Source organism: Chinchilla lanigera, unplaced genomic scaffold (genome assembly GCF_000276665.1).
Source record: "Chinchilla lanigera isolate Chin_1 unplaced genomic scaffold, ChiLan1.0 scaffold00028, whole genome shotgun sequence".
In the NCBI taxonomy this organism is placed as follows: Eukaryota; Metazoa; Chordata; class Mammalia; order Rodentia; family Chinchillidae; genus Chinchilla; species Chinchilla lanigera.
In genome coordinates this window covers 20,462,881-20,473,689 of record NW_004955429.1, presented here as the reverse complement: position 1 = coordinate 20,473,689, position 10,809 = coordinate 20,462,881, and the positions used below count along the sequence as shown (strand labels likewise).

At 40.9% G+C, this 10,809-nt stretch overlaps 1 protein-coding gene across 1 annotated transcript in view; it reads right to left on the bottom strand.

Moving 5' to 3' along the window:
* The window catches only part of Frmd4a (FERM domain containing 4A), a gene marked incomplete at its 3' end in the record, with an annotated part of 571,102 nt that overhangs the window by 79,011 nt on the left and 481,282 nt on the right, over nucleotides 1–10,809 (bottom strand). The window contains 2 exon segments of the mRNA XM_013515429.1: nucleotides 8,508–8,530; nucleotides 9,416–9,472. Of these exon segments, the coding sequence (XP_013370883.1) occupies nucleotides 8,508–8,530; nucleotides 9,416–9,472 (80 nt within the window).

Below are 10,809 nucleotides of genomic sequence, written 5' to 3'. Positions count from 1 at the left end.
TTAGACGCACATGCCTCAATCATGTGAAAAAAAATTGGGTGGAGAAGCATCAAGGCTAGTCATAAAGATATTTCTCCCTTCTGCTTTCTGCCCAATGCTCCTACTCTTGATATTACAGTATTTTGTAAAGGCATTGTTCTCCAAACATTCAGACAAAATTATGGAATGTCAGGCATACTTTCATTTAATGAGTACCATAACTGAATACAGATACCTTCTGTACATCCAGTCACTTTTTTCTTTTTTTTTTTTTTTTTTTTTTTTGAGATAGGGTCTTGCAGGGCAGTTCAGGCTGAACTTGAACTCACTATGTAGCCCAGGCTGAGCTCAAACTTGTGGTGATCCTCCTGCCTCAGCCTCCTGAGTGTGAGTGTTGGGATTACGGGCGTGTGCCACCACTCCCGGCACTGTCATTTGTTCAGACAGCTGTTAATGTTCCTGGCATGGAAAAGGCGCGTCAATGCTCCGCTAGCTTTTCATGGAGTGGGGCTGAGGTGATATGCCCTCCTTTCACTGCTTACAACATGGGATGTCAGAACGGTCTACTGGGGAAAACAGACTTCTAGCAATACACCAAAGGGCCAATTTGCCACAGTGAACAAAAACAAATTTAACCAAACCACATAACTGAAGAAGGCCGAAATGAAACTTGAGAAAACGATTAGCAAGGCCACAGTGTGCTGGCCTTTCAAATACTAGGAAGTAACCTTTCCAGGAACTTCCCCCTCAGTCAAATGAGATGTGTGGAATGTGTAGGAGAGATCTGGGATCCAGAGAATATGCTTAGTGTTGAACAATTCTTCCCGAAGCCAGCTGCTTTGACCTACACGGCACAAAAACAACTGAACCCAGAAGGTACTGAATCCAAAAATACTAAATCCAAAAAGTCACACGGCTATAACGTAGGGGACTAGGATGAAACTCAGAGATGTGGATATACTACTCTAGACTAACTCCTCCGTATTTCACTAATGTATTATGAAGGTAAATTTCTCCAGAGAAAGGAAGTTCCTCAGTAAAATGAAAGCGGTACAGGTCTTCAGTCCCTCACTCACAGTTCCAAAGTCCAAAAAGCACCAGGAAACAAACTTTTCTTAACCTTCTTGGTGGAAAACTTAACCTTTCTATCTGAAGCAATGCTTGACTCATATCTCTCTCGCTTGCTGTAGCATCCAAACAAAAGGTGAAGAAGACTCTCCCATCCCCTCCCGGTCACATGCTTCTCCCAGGTGCAGGGGAAGGTTGTGGAAGCTGATGACTCAGGAGATGTCGCAGGGATCTTCCCCCCTGGGACTGTGCCCTGTGTGTCTGTGGAACTCCTGCCACTGCATTTAACACCCGCAGACAAACGGAAGCACCTGGGGTAGCTCAGAGGCTTTTTATATTTTTGTTTTTCAGCATAGGATTCTGGATTCTGGGCTGTATCAACGATAAATAGTCACACTAATTCACCAGGTCTACAGATGGGCAAAGTGACCAACTCATTTATGGGTTTTAAGTATTTCTGATGCTACTTATTCAATTATAGACATAAAGATTGTGTTCTTGATTAGTGAGTCTGGTTTTCCTAGGGTCAAAGGAAGTTTTGTAAATTTCTAATTTAGCTGGAAATGTGCAAAATTCAAAACAAGTTTTAAGAATTGTTTCTTAAATTCATGATTTGGGGAAAATAATTTTTATTTAAATAGCCTGAGGAGAAAGAACCAACTGATTAACTTTCTACAACGTTGCCCTTTAGTTTGGGACTCTCAACTCTGAAAATTGATACAACCATGAATAAACCTTTCTGCTATTCACAGAATTCACTCAGATGTGATGTTGAGATTAAATAAATGCTTAACAAAAGAATTAAGTGGTCATAATACAAAATTTCCTCTTTATATTTTTACAGTTCTCATAGGATTTGAAGAATAGCACCCTGCAAAAAAACCCTATCTGAATAATTTTTAATGCTTCAAAAATGTGAATTGCACACTTGAGAGCTCAGTCAAATGGACTTTTATCCACAAAACAAAGCTTTTTTAGCGATTTATGGCTTTTCCACTTGAACACTGCTTCAAATGTTCACAGATTTCGTTCTTTTTAAAAGCTGTTGCTGGCATGAAAGATTCCAGCTGCTTCTGAATCACTCATGGCCCTCAAGGTCGTTTCTAAATCATGGGAAAACTAAACACACCCTTTTTTTTCTTCTCTTTTAAAAAATAAATTAATGCATGAAAATTATATTAATTTCATTTCTTCTTGCAAAAATTCTTCTTTGGGCTGATAGGTATGTTTCAAATTTAATGTGTGACACTTTTCCTGGGAAGTTTTTCATGGGGAAACCTGCAAGTTCAGGTGTGACACGTCCTGCCACACTATGTAAGTTCTGGTCCAAATGTGAACTGCTCCCTGAAGAACTATTTTTTCACTAATTATCTAAAAGTCTCAGCAAATGTATTTCTCTCACTATGCAATCGGTGGCAGCTGGAGTCTCTCCAGTGGCATTTAAATAACAGGAAAACACACCCCAAATGATCAAAATGACTAATAATAGCTTAAAACAGAGCTCGCTTAGACTTGTTCTAGTAAAACCACCTGTGTATGTGGAAAACAATGGTATTGATAGACCAGCAATTGGGATCGTGATTTATAGACTGCTGCTTTCAATTAATCACCTCTCGATGCAGCCCAGCCTGTCAACTGGGCAAGAAAATAACTTTGTCATCTTTTTAATGATAACGATTGATACAAGTGTTTACACTACCAAAACCAGAGTGTTTTAGAAGAAAATTAGCTCTTTGTCTTCTTTCCTGTCCCTCTACATTTCTTGCTTTCTCGGGTATACACCTCATTAGCCAAGTGGGATTTCACTCTTCCTTACCGTGATTGTTATATCCCCCTCTCTCATTAAGCAGAAGAAATTTCATAGCAATGTTAAAGTACCTGTCATTTCCAAGAGGGAGAAAAGTAGTTTTTAAAAAGATGAAAAAGAAAATCCTCAATAAGAGAAAATTCTTGTTTTAACCTGTGACTGCATCCTTTGGTCTGACCAAAAAGACTTGTGAACCTGGAATTTTCACAGGACAGAAAGCCAGCTTTAGTTTACTTTACAAATGTGCTTTTAAAGAAGGCAGACTGCAACAGCAAGCAGAAACACCAAAACGACACTCAGGATCTGGAGGCAGATTTATTTAGGTAGATAGGCACTGATTGGAATCACTCCCAGAACATCAGGCCCTGATCTCTGGTCTTGGGCTTGCATTGGATAAGCAAGAAGGAAGTACAGAGGCAGAATGACTTGTCAGCTGGGGATTGGTTTGTACAATGTGCATCACAGTGAGCAACCATTTCTAGGAGACAGGAGCAACCAGATCTGGAATAGGAACTATTATCTGGGCAACGAAGGAACTGAAATATACTGTCTGGGAGGGCATTTTCTGCTACAAGACCAGTTTGTTTTAAAAAAGGGAAAAGTCAAGAGAGAACATTTTGTGTGTGACAAAAGCTTCCTTCTGTCTAGACTGGTGACTACACAATGCCACAGCTTATAGAAGATAAAATATTAAAAGGTCTTTATGCTTTTTCCTTTGAGTTGCTGTCCCAGGGACCTAAGAATGTGCAGCCATTGGCAGTTAATGGAAATTTTTCATCACAAATAAATACTCCAATTATTCTAACGTGGAGGTGAAAATCACTTTCCCTCCTTGATGAAGACTGCCATTTGTTTCTATTGACTGAGTGGTGCATTGCTGTGCTTCTAAAAGCAGGAGAAAAAAAGAACCTGCGGACTGATATCTTAGTGACAAAGTAGGAGTTCTCACTGGCCGCTGGATTCTGATAAGCTGATATTCTCTCAGGCACACCAGCATTTAATTCTGCACAGATGTCATATAAACTGACCCCCAAGTTCTCGTTGGGTTACCATGCTTACTTGGAATGGCAGGCCTGCAGACACAGGGTGCCTCCTATCACCTCTGAAGCCTAGACAGGCCCCCTTCAGAACAGGAAGTGAACCAGGCAGGCAGAATGTGGCCCGCGACTCCTGACATGGGATTTCCTTAATATCAGTCCTTTTCAGGTGTTGATGGCTTACTGGTCCTAATAAATCCCATGCTGGGTGAATCTTGTTTTAGTGGTTTGCATCGGTACATCTGGTCCTCTGCAACAGAGACATTTCCAGTTCCCAGGCGACAGCCCAGAGCAACAGAGCTTTACTGATCTGGTTTCAATAAATCTTGTTAACAAAAAAATCCAGGTGGCTTTTACAAGTCCCTCCTAGTATACGGATGATTCTTTACATGAAGGGTAGTGTGATTTGGGCATTAATGATTTGCAGTGTTCAGCACAAAACAGGTTAAAATTTCAATTTTGCAAAACATGTTTAGAATTATTATCATTATTTCAAATTTATGTTACACAGATTAGAGGTGATCGGAAGGTTACAAGTGGAGAGATTCTCACGATGAAGGTAAGGAAATTGGTCAAAAGGTTTTCAGGGAAGTCCCCTTTAGGGAAAGAACAACTGGGATGAGGGAAAGGAGAAAAGAAAGAAGGGGAAAAATATGTATATATGTATACACAGGATAGCTAACATAGTTGTACTACAGACTTTTATTGCTCTATTGAAAGGAACAGTTAATGTTTAATTGTTTGATCAGTCTTACATGTCTATATTTGTTTATCTGAATATCCAAATTGAAGATATCAATATGTAATACAACAACCATTGTTAATTTCCTATCACCTTGTCTGAGATTCTGTACTGCTTGTATTGTTTTTGTGTTATTTTCTAAGTGTATGTGTGTTTCAAATGTTTTCGTTCTTTTATCTTTAAAACAAAAAGATTAAAAATCAAGTTCTTATACACAACACCTCACTTAATATAACACAATAAAAATCTATTGAGTTTAATTAGAATGTAATTTAATTATACTAGAACATAATTAATTTCTAATATAATTAGAAAATGTGGGTGTCCATTGATTAAATGGTGTTCTCTGTACTGACCTTTGTAAGGATGAGAATATTTTTCTTCAACAACCCAACACTGTTATTTAAAAGTTTAAATTAACAAACTCAGCAATCAGCACGGAAAATGCTGCGGCACTTGGAAGGAACACAGCGCGTACAGTTAGCAGGCGATGTCTGCTAGTTGACTAATGGCTGGCAGTGGTTGTCCAACGTGAACTTTCTGTTTTTAGACTTTGGTGGCCCGTCTCTGCCTACTATTTGCTCCTATGCTGGCCTTGATTCATAGGAGGCTGTTTAATTGTTTTTAAACATAAGAGCCAACTCTGCCGATCTCCTGAATGTCGATAGACATGAGGAGTTTTTTCTTTTTAAATTTTTAACATATATACACACACACACACACACACCAGGAAATGAAACAAGATTACCCACGCTGTGCTACGGAAAGTAATACAAGAGAGAAAACATTATTTTTAGATAAGGCCATTTCCTAATCCGTTAGAGATATTGTATACATTGTCCACTCTACGTCAGGATACGAACACGCCTGGCTCGTGTTTCTTCCTACCACACACAGTGGCACTCATCTGTCTGCCCCTCAGTCATTTTCTTTCTGCAGTGAGAAACCCAGTGTTTCACTGTCAAGTTCAATAAGAACAAAACTGGGCATTTCCATTAACTGGAGAGAAGAGAGTTACGCAAGAACAAGCCTTCCGGGTCTGCCCGGAGAATGCAAGGGCAAAAGGGGAAAGACAAAAGCCCGTGAGTTGCATGGGAAAGCACTGCAGCTGTGGGTTGTCTTTGTATAGTTCATTTTCTATTGAAACTCATCAGCACTTTCAACTTCCCTTATTTGTAAAAATAGCCTTTTTTCTCTTTTGCTTCAAGGAAATTGTACCTACAATTTGTAGGTTTTTAATACTCATTTCACACAAGTGTAGCCTTTCAGGGGCTGTCTATAGTCACTGGAATTTGAATATATAAATAACAGCAACTTGTGCAAATTATATTTTTAGAAGTTATAGATTCAAGACCCTCCCAGGCTCTGGAAGAACTAATTTGCCTTTTATGTGAAACCATTCATGTAAAGGCTATTTAATCTTCTAGATTTCTGCATATCCTAGAATTCAGCCTGGAATCCTGGGTTTTGCATATAAAAGCCTTTCTCAAGGTTCTGTATTTCTAAGCTGACATCTTACTTCATGAATGGTGTTCAGGAAAATACACTGTATTTACAGGGTATACGTCCACGTAAGAGCCGTTCAGTTACGTATAACTAAGGCTGCAGAGTCATGCATTAATAACTAATAGCAAAACTCACTTTCTATAAAACTAAATTATAAGAATAAGTCATGTAGAAAATGTAATACTCAGTCAGCAAACCAGAGGTGATCAACCTCCACATTTTGGGGATCTTCCCAGATGTAGATGGAAAGAGATATACACAGGCAATTTAAAATTACTTCTCAGATCCCCAAACTCCAGACCACACTCAAGCACTATTTCTCCTGGACTTCTCAAGAGAGTTTTATGAACCACGGCTGCTCCAGAAAGTAACAGATCACCCATGTAACAGATCACCCCCACCTTTGCCATGAGGCTTCTGTGTGGTGAGATAAACTGACCTTCTGATGCGGTACCTGACCTTCTTCACCCTGACAGCTGCAGCTGCAAAATGCTGGATGGCACCTCTGACCAATGAGCTCAGCCACCGGGCAAGCTGGCATTCCACAAGCTCGTCATGGAGCCAGGAAGGACCACCAGGGCCGGGCCTGCACTTCCTCCTTGCTGGCAACCCGTGTGGCCACATTCCCATGATCTACGGGGCCAGATGAGGCTATTCCTACCCTGCCAGGCTGCTCTCAAAGATAAACAATGCTCATGGTGGAGTTCAGAGCTGGGAAATGCAAAACATCTTCAGAGTAAGTGGACCAGACACTCGGATCCTCTGTATTTGTGGTTTTTAAAGTTTTTCACAGGACACCAGAAGTTTTCGTAGGTAGATACGGACTTATCAAAACCCCACATTCTAATACGAAGTTAAGCTCATCAGAAAATAGCAAAGAAACAAACAAACAAATGTCATATTCTACAACCCCAAAGTGACTCATTCAGTAAATGGCATTCTTCACCTACCATATTCAAGGTCTCCAGCTAGGGCTCATAACAGTCATTATTTATTAATGACCTCTGGTTCCTCAGAGGACCAGAGGTTCCTAAATAAAGGAAACCTGGAGGTCTCCTGAGGCAAATGTTCAAATGGAGCTGAGGGACCGGGGCTCAGCAAACCATAAGCCACTGGCCAAATTCAGACCTCTGCTTGTGGCATGAACGGTGAACTAAGAATGGCTTATGCATTTTTAAGTGGAAGAAGGGACAGACAAGGAGAGGAGGAGGAAGGCAAAGAAGAGGATGAGAGGAGGAGGAAGATTATTTCATGATACATGGAAATTTATGCAACATTCAAATTTCTGTTGCCCTGAATAAAGTTTCCTTGTAACACAGCCACACCAAGCTGCTTACACATCTCCTGAGGCACCTCTGCGCTTAGGAAGAACTCACTGACTGCAACAGAGACCTTGCGGTCGCAAAACCTGCACACTGACTTGCTTTTAGATTTTAAAGCAATGTTTTCCTGTTGCTGAGCTATCGCACTGAGGACGCGGCCCTTAGGAACGGGGATGCTGTGTTTCAGATCAAACCCTTCAAAGCATGGCAAAACACACAAGTCCACCGATGGAGCGGAAGGACAATCTGTGGTTATTTTTGATATCAATCTCCTACACTTTTTCTGATGGGCCAGAGCCCTAAATCGGGATGCTTATTTGACTTTCCTGAGCATGCGTGCTCTCTTTCTGCCTGTAGATGTTAATCCTAGAGGACGAGCTGTCCTGGGCTTTCTTGGAGGAGTTTGATAAGGCAGAATCCCTGGAGTAGGAAGTGGCTTGGAGCCAACAGCCCTACTGGCGGTGGGGTGGAGCACAGTGCTCTGGGAAGACCCCACGGAGGGTCCTGCAGGTAACATCAGCCCCAGGGCCAGTGGGTGGGGCTTGGTGGAAGGAAGGATAGAATCAAGTACTCTCTTCACAGGGTTATGGGAGCGGTGCCCAGCTTCTGCTAGTCAAATCTGTGTGTTTTCTCCAACCCTACTGTCTTGAAAAGGAAGGTGAAATGGGATATTCACATTGTAATGCTTCCATGACATATCTGTCCCCATATTTGTTAGGGCTACTACGACCTTAACAACCATGGTTACCATGGTTACAACACAGAGGTGACCCCAGGAACCACAGAGACCCCGGCCAAGTCATCAACCTTGGCACAGCAGTCACATGTGACTCTGGACTGTGGCCGGCCCAGGGTAACCTGTAGGATGTCTGCTTGCTATTGAATGTCCTTGTTATTGCTGTATTTTCTTCCTCATCTATGCTGCAGTAGACAAGCTGAGGGTAGAACTCATCACTAACATGGAATATTACAGGTAAAAAGCAACAGAGTGCATTGTTAAACCAAACAAAAACAAAAACAGAAACAAATCCTTTTGTTAAACTCACCTAGAAAAGTCTCCCTTTGCCTCCTGTAGAGGGAAAAAATTCAGTATCAGTGAAACACATTCATCCAGTGTTAGACTAAAATACAGTGCATAACCAAGATAACTCCTTGGAATGAATGGGGTGAGTTCACCTCCCTACTGCTAGCACCCTGTTACAGCAGGAGTAAGATGAAGAGGGAGCAAATAATATACTTGGTACCCCAAAGGAGGCACAAAGCTCAACTTTAGAGACTAAAATCCAAAGAAGATGATTTACAATGACAAAATGCAAGTGGTCACCTCTAGACCCTGGTCTAATCTGTTCAAGTTTAAATTTTCTGAATCTGAATGTGTATCTGGATAAAACTATTTCTTATGTCACTTTTTGTTTTGCATTGTGGGCTAATTTTCAGTTACACAAAAGACTGTAGAGGAAGGGGCCACTAAAATTTCAGTGAATCTAGTATAATACACGATCATAGCAGTATTTAATAAATAACTGTTGAAGGAACAAGTTAAGGATATCACTTCAACTTAACTTGCTATTGTTACAGCTAATATAAGACCCACCCCCCAACTTAAGGGTTATTTTCCTTGTCTTTCTCAGGGGCATGGGGTGATTCTTTGGTTCATTCTCTTCACTTGGCTGTGCCCAAGGCAGAAGGGGGCACCACATTCAAAGAGAGTGAGGTCACTGAATGACCTCCATGTCCCCTAGACTCAGGTTAAACACACAACTTTCCTTTATAGTTATATGCTGTCTTAAAATGTTGACATAGTAGAATACCCTATTTACTGCCATTGTATCAGTATTCTTAATAGCTCTGTCCACCTTGTGGCTAGAAAAAGTGAAGCAGACAAATAATAGTGGATGCGGCCTCTGGCTTTGCATACTGTCTTATTTCCTCTTTCCTCATCAGAGCCACTTACCTGTAAAATATAGGAAGCCAGTTCAAACACCACTTCACTATCAACATCAATAAGCTCCTGAAAAGGAAAAAGCAGTGAGGTGGTGAGTTTCACATTTAACAACAAATTCTTTACAACAGCTCCCTAAAAAGAGTCTTGTCTTCTTTGCTGGGGTTTCTCAGACAGAATCCAAATATGCACAGCACATATTTGGTCTCTGAGACCACTGCTCTGAATGACGTGGTCTCTAACACTGCCTGGTGCCCTTTCACAGCTCTTAGACAAAAGGGACCAGGAGTCCTGGGCCCACATTGGTGTCTCCATCTTTAACTCCCGAAGAGACAGTCAGGAGTGGGCCATCTCCGGCTTTTCCCTCACGTGTTCATCTTCTTAACCACTGGAGTATGGTTGCTTGATCACTAACTGCATTTTCTTTGTAAATTCGACTTTAGAACTAACAGCAAGGTTGTATTGAAAGAAAGGGCTTATGACCCTTTACGTTAAAATTAAGTTAAATTAAAAATACAGTTCTTCAGTTGCACCAGGCACATTTCTTTCATGTGCTCATAGTTCTGCACGGTGCAGCTAGGAGCTATCATGCTGTCAGCACGAACATGAAACACTTCTACCACGGTAAACGGCTCTACCGGTCAGTGCTGTATGAAGTCTAGTTCAAAAACGTTTTTACCCTACTCTTTCTTCCCCTAGATACTTAATTATGGTCTAGAAACATGATCTTAAAAAATATAAATTCATCCTTGGTTTTTAAAAAATGTTTATTTTTCAAAATGAATACATAGGTGTATGCTGGATAAATATGTTTCAGGGAGCTATGGTTTATGCACACCCATGTCTATAGCAATACGACTCCCAACAGCTAAAGAGATGATGGCCTCTATGTCCACCACAGATGAGTGGATAAAGAAAGTGTGGTATTTATACACAATGAGTGCTACTCAGTCATAAAGAAAGATACATTTGAGTCATGTGTAGGAAAACAGATGCACTTTGAGACCATAATGCTAAATGAAACAAATCAGACACAGAAGGTTTCTCTGATAAGAGAAACCCAAAGTATACATGATTTAAAGAGCAAAATAAGAGATAGATGATAAGAAACAGGGAGGTATACTTTTAGCAGATGGGAAGAGATCTAGGGATGGAAGGAGGTGGAAGGGTGGGAAGGGAAGGGAAAGTAAAAAGAATTAAGACGTGGTATGAATATGCACCAGCTCCCCAAAGCAAGGGTATTCATTATGTACCACAAACATGTACCATACTAATAAAAAAAACCCAGCTATTTTGGTCAGCAGTGGACTGCACACATCACAGTGGTCCCATACGATTATGGCCACCAGGCGATGTCACAGACCTGAGTTGTGCAAAGATACTTGACTGTGTTTGCACAGTGATAA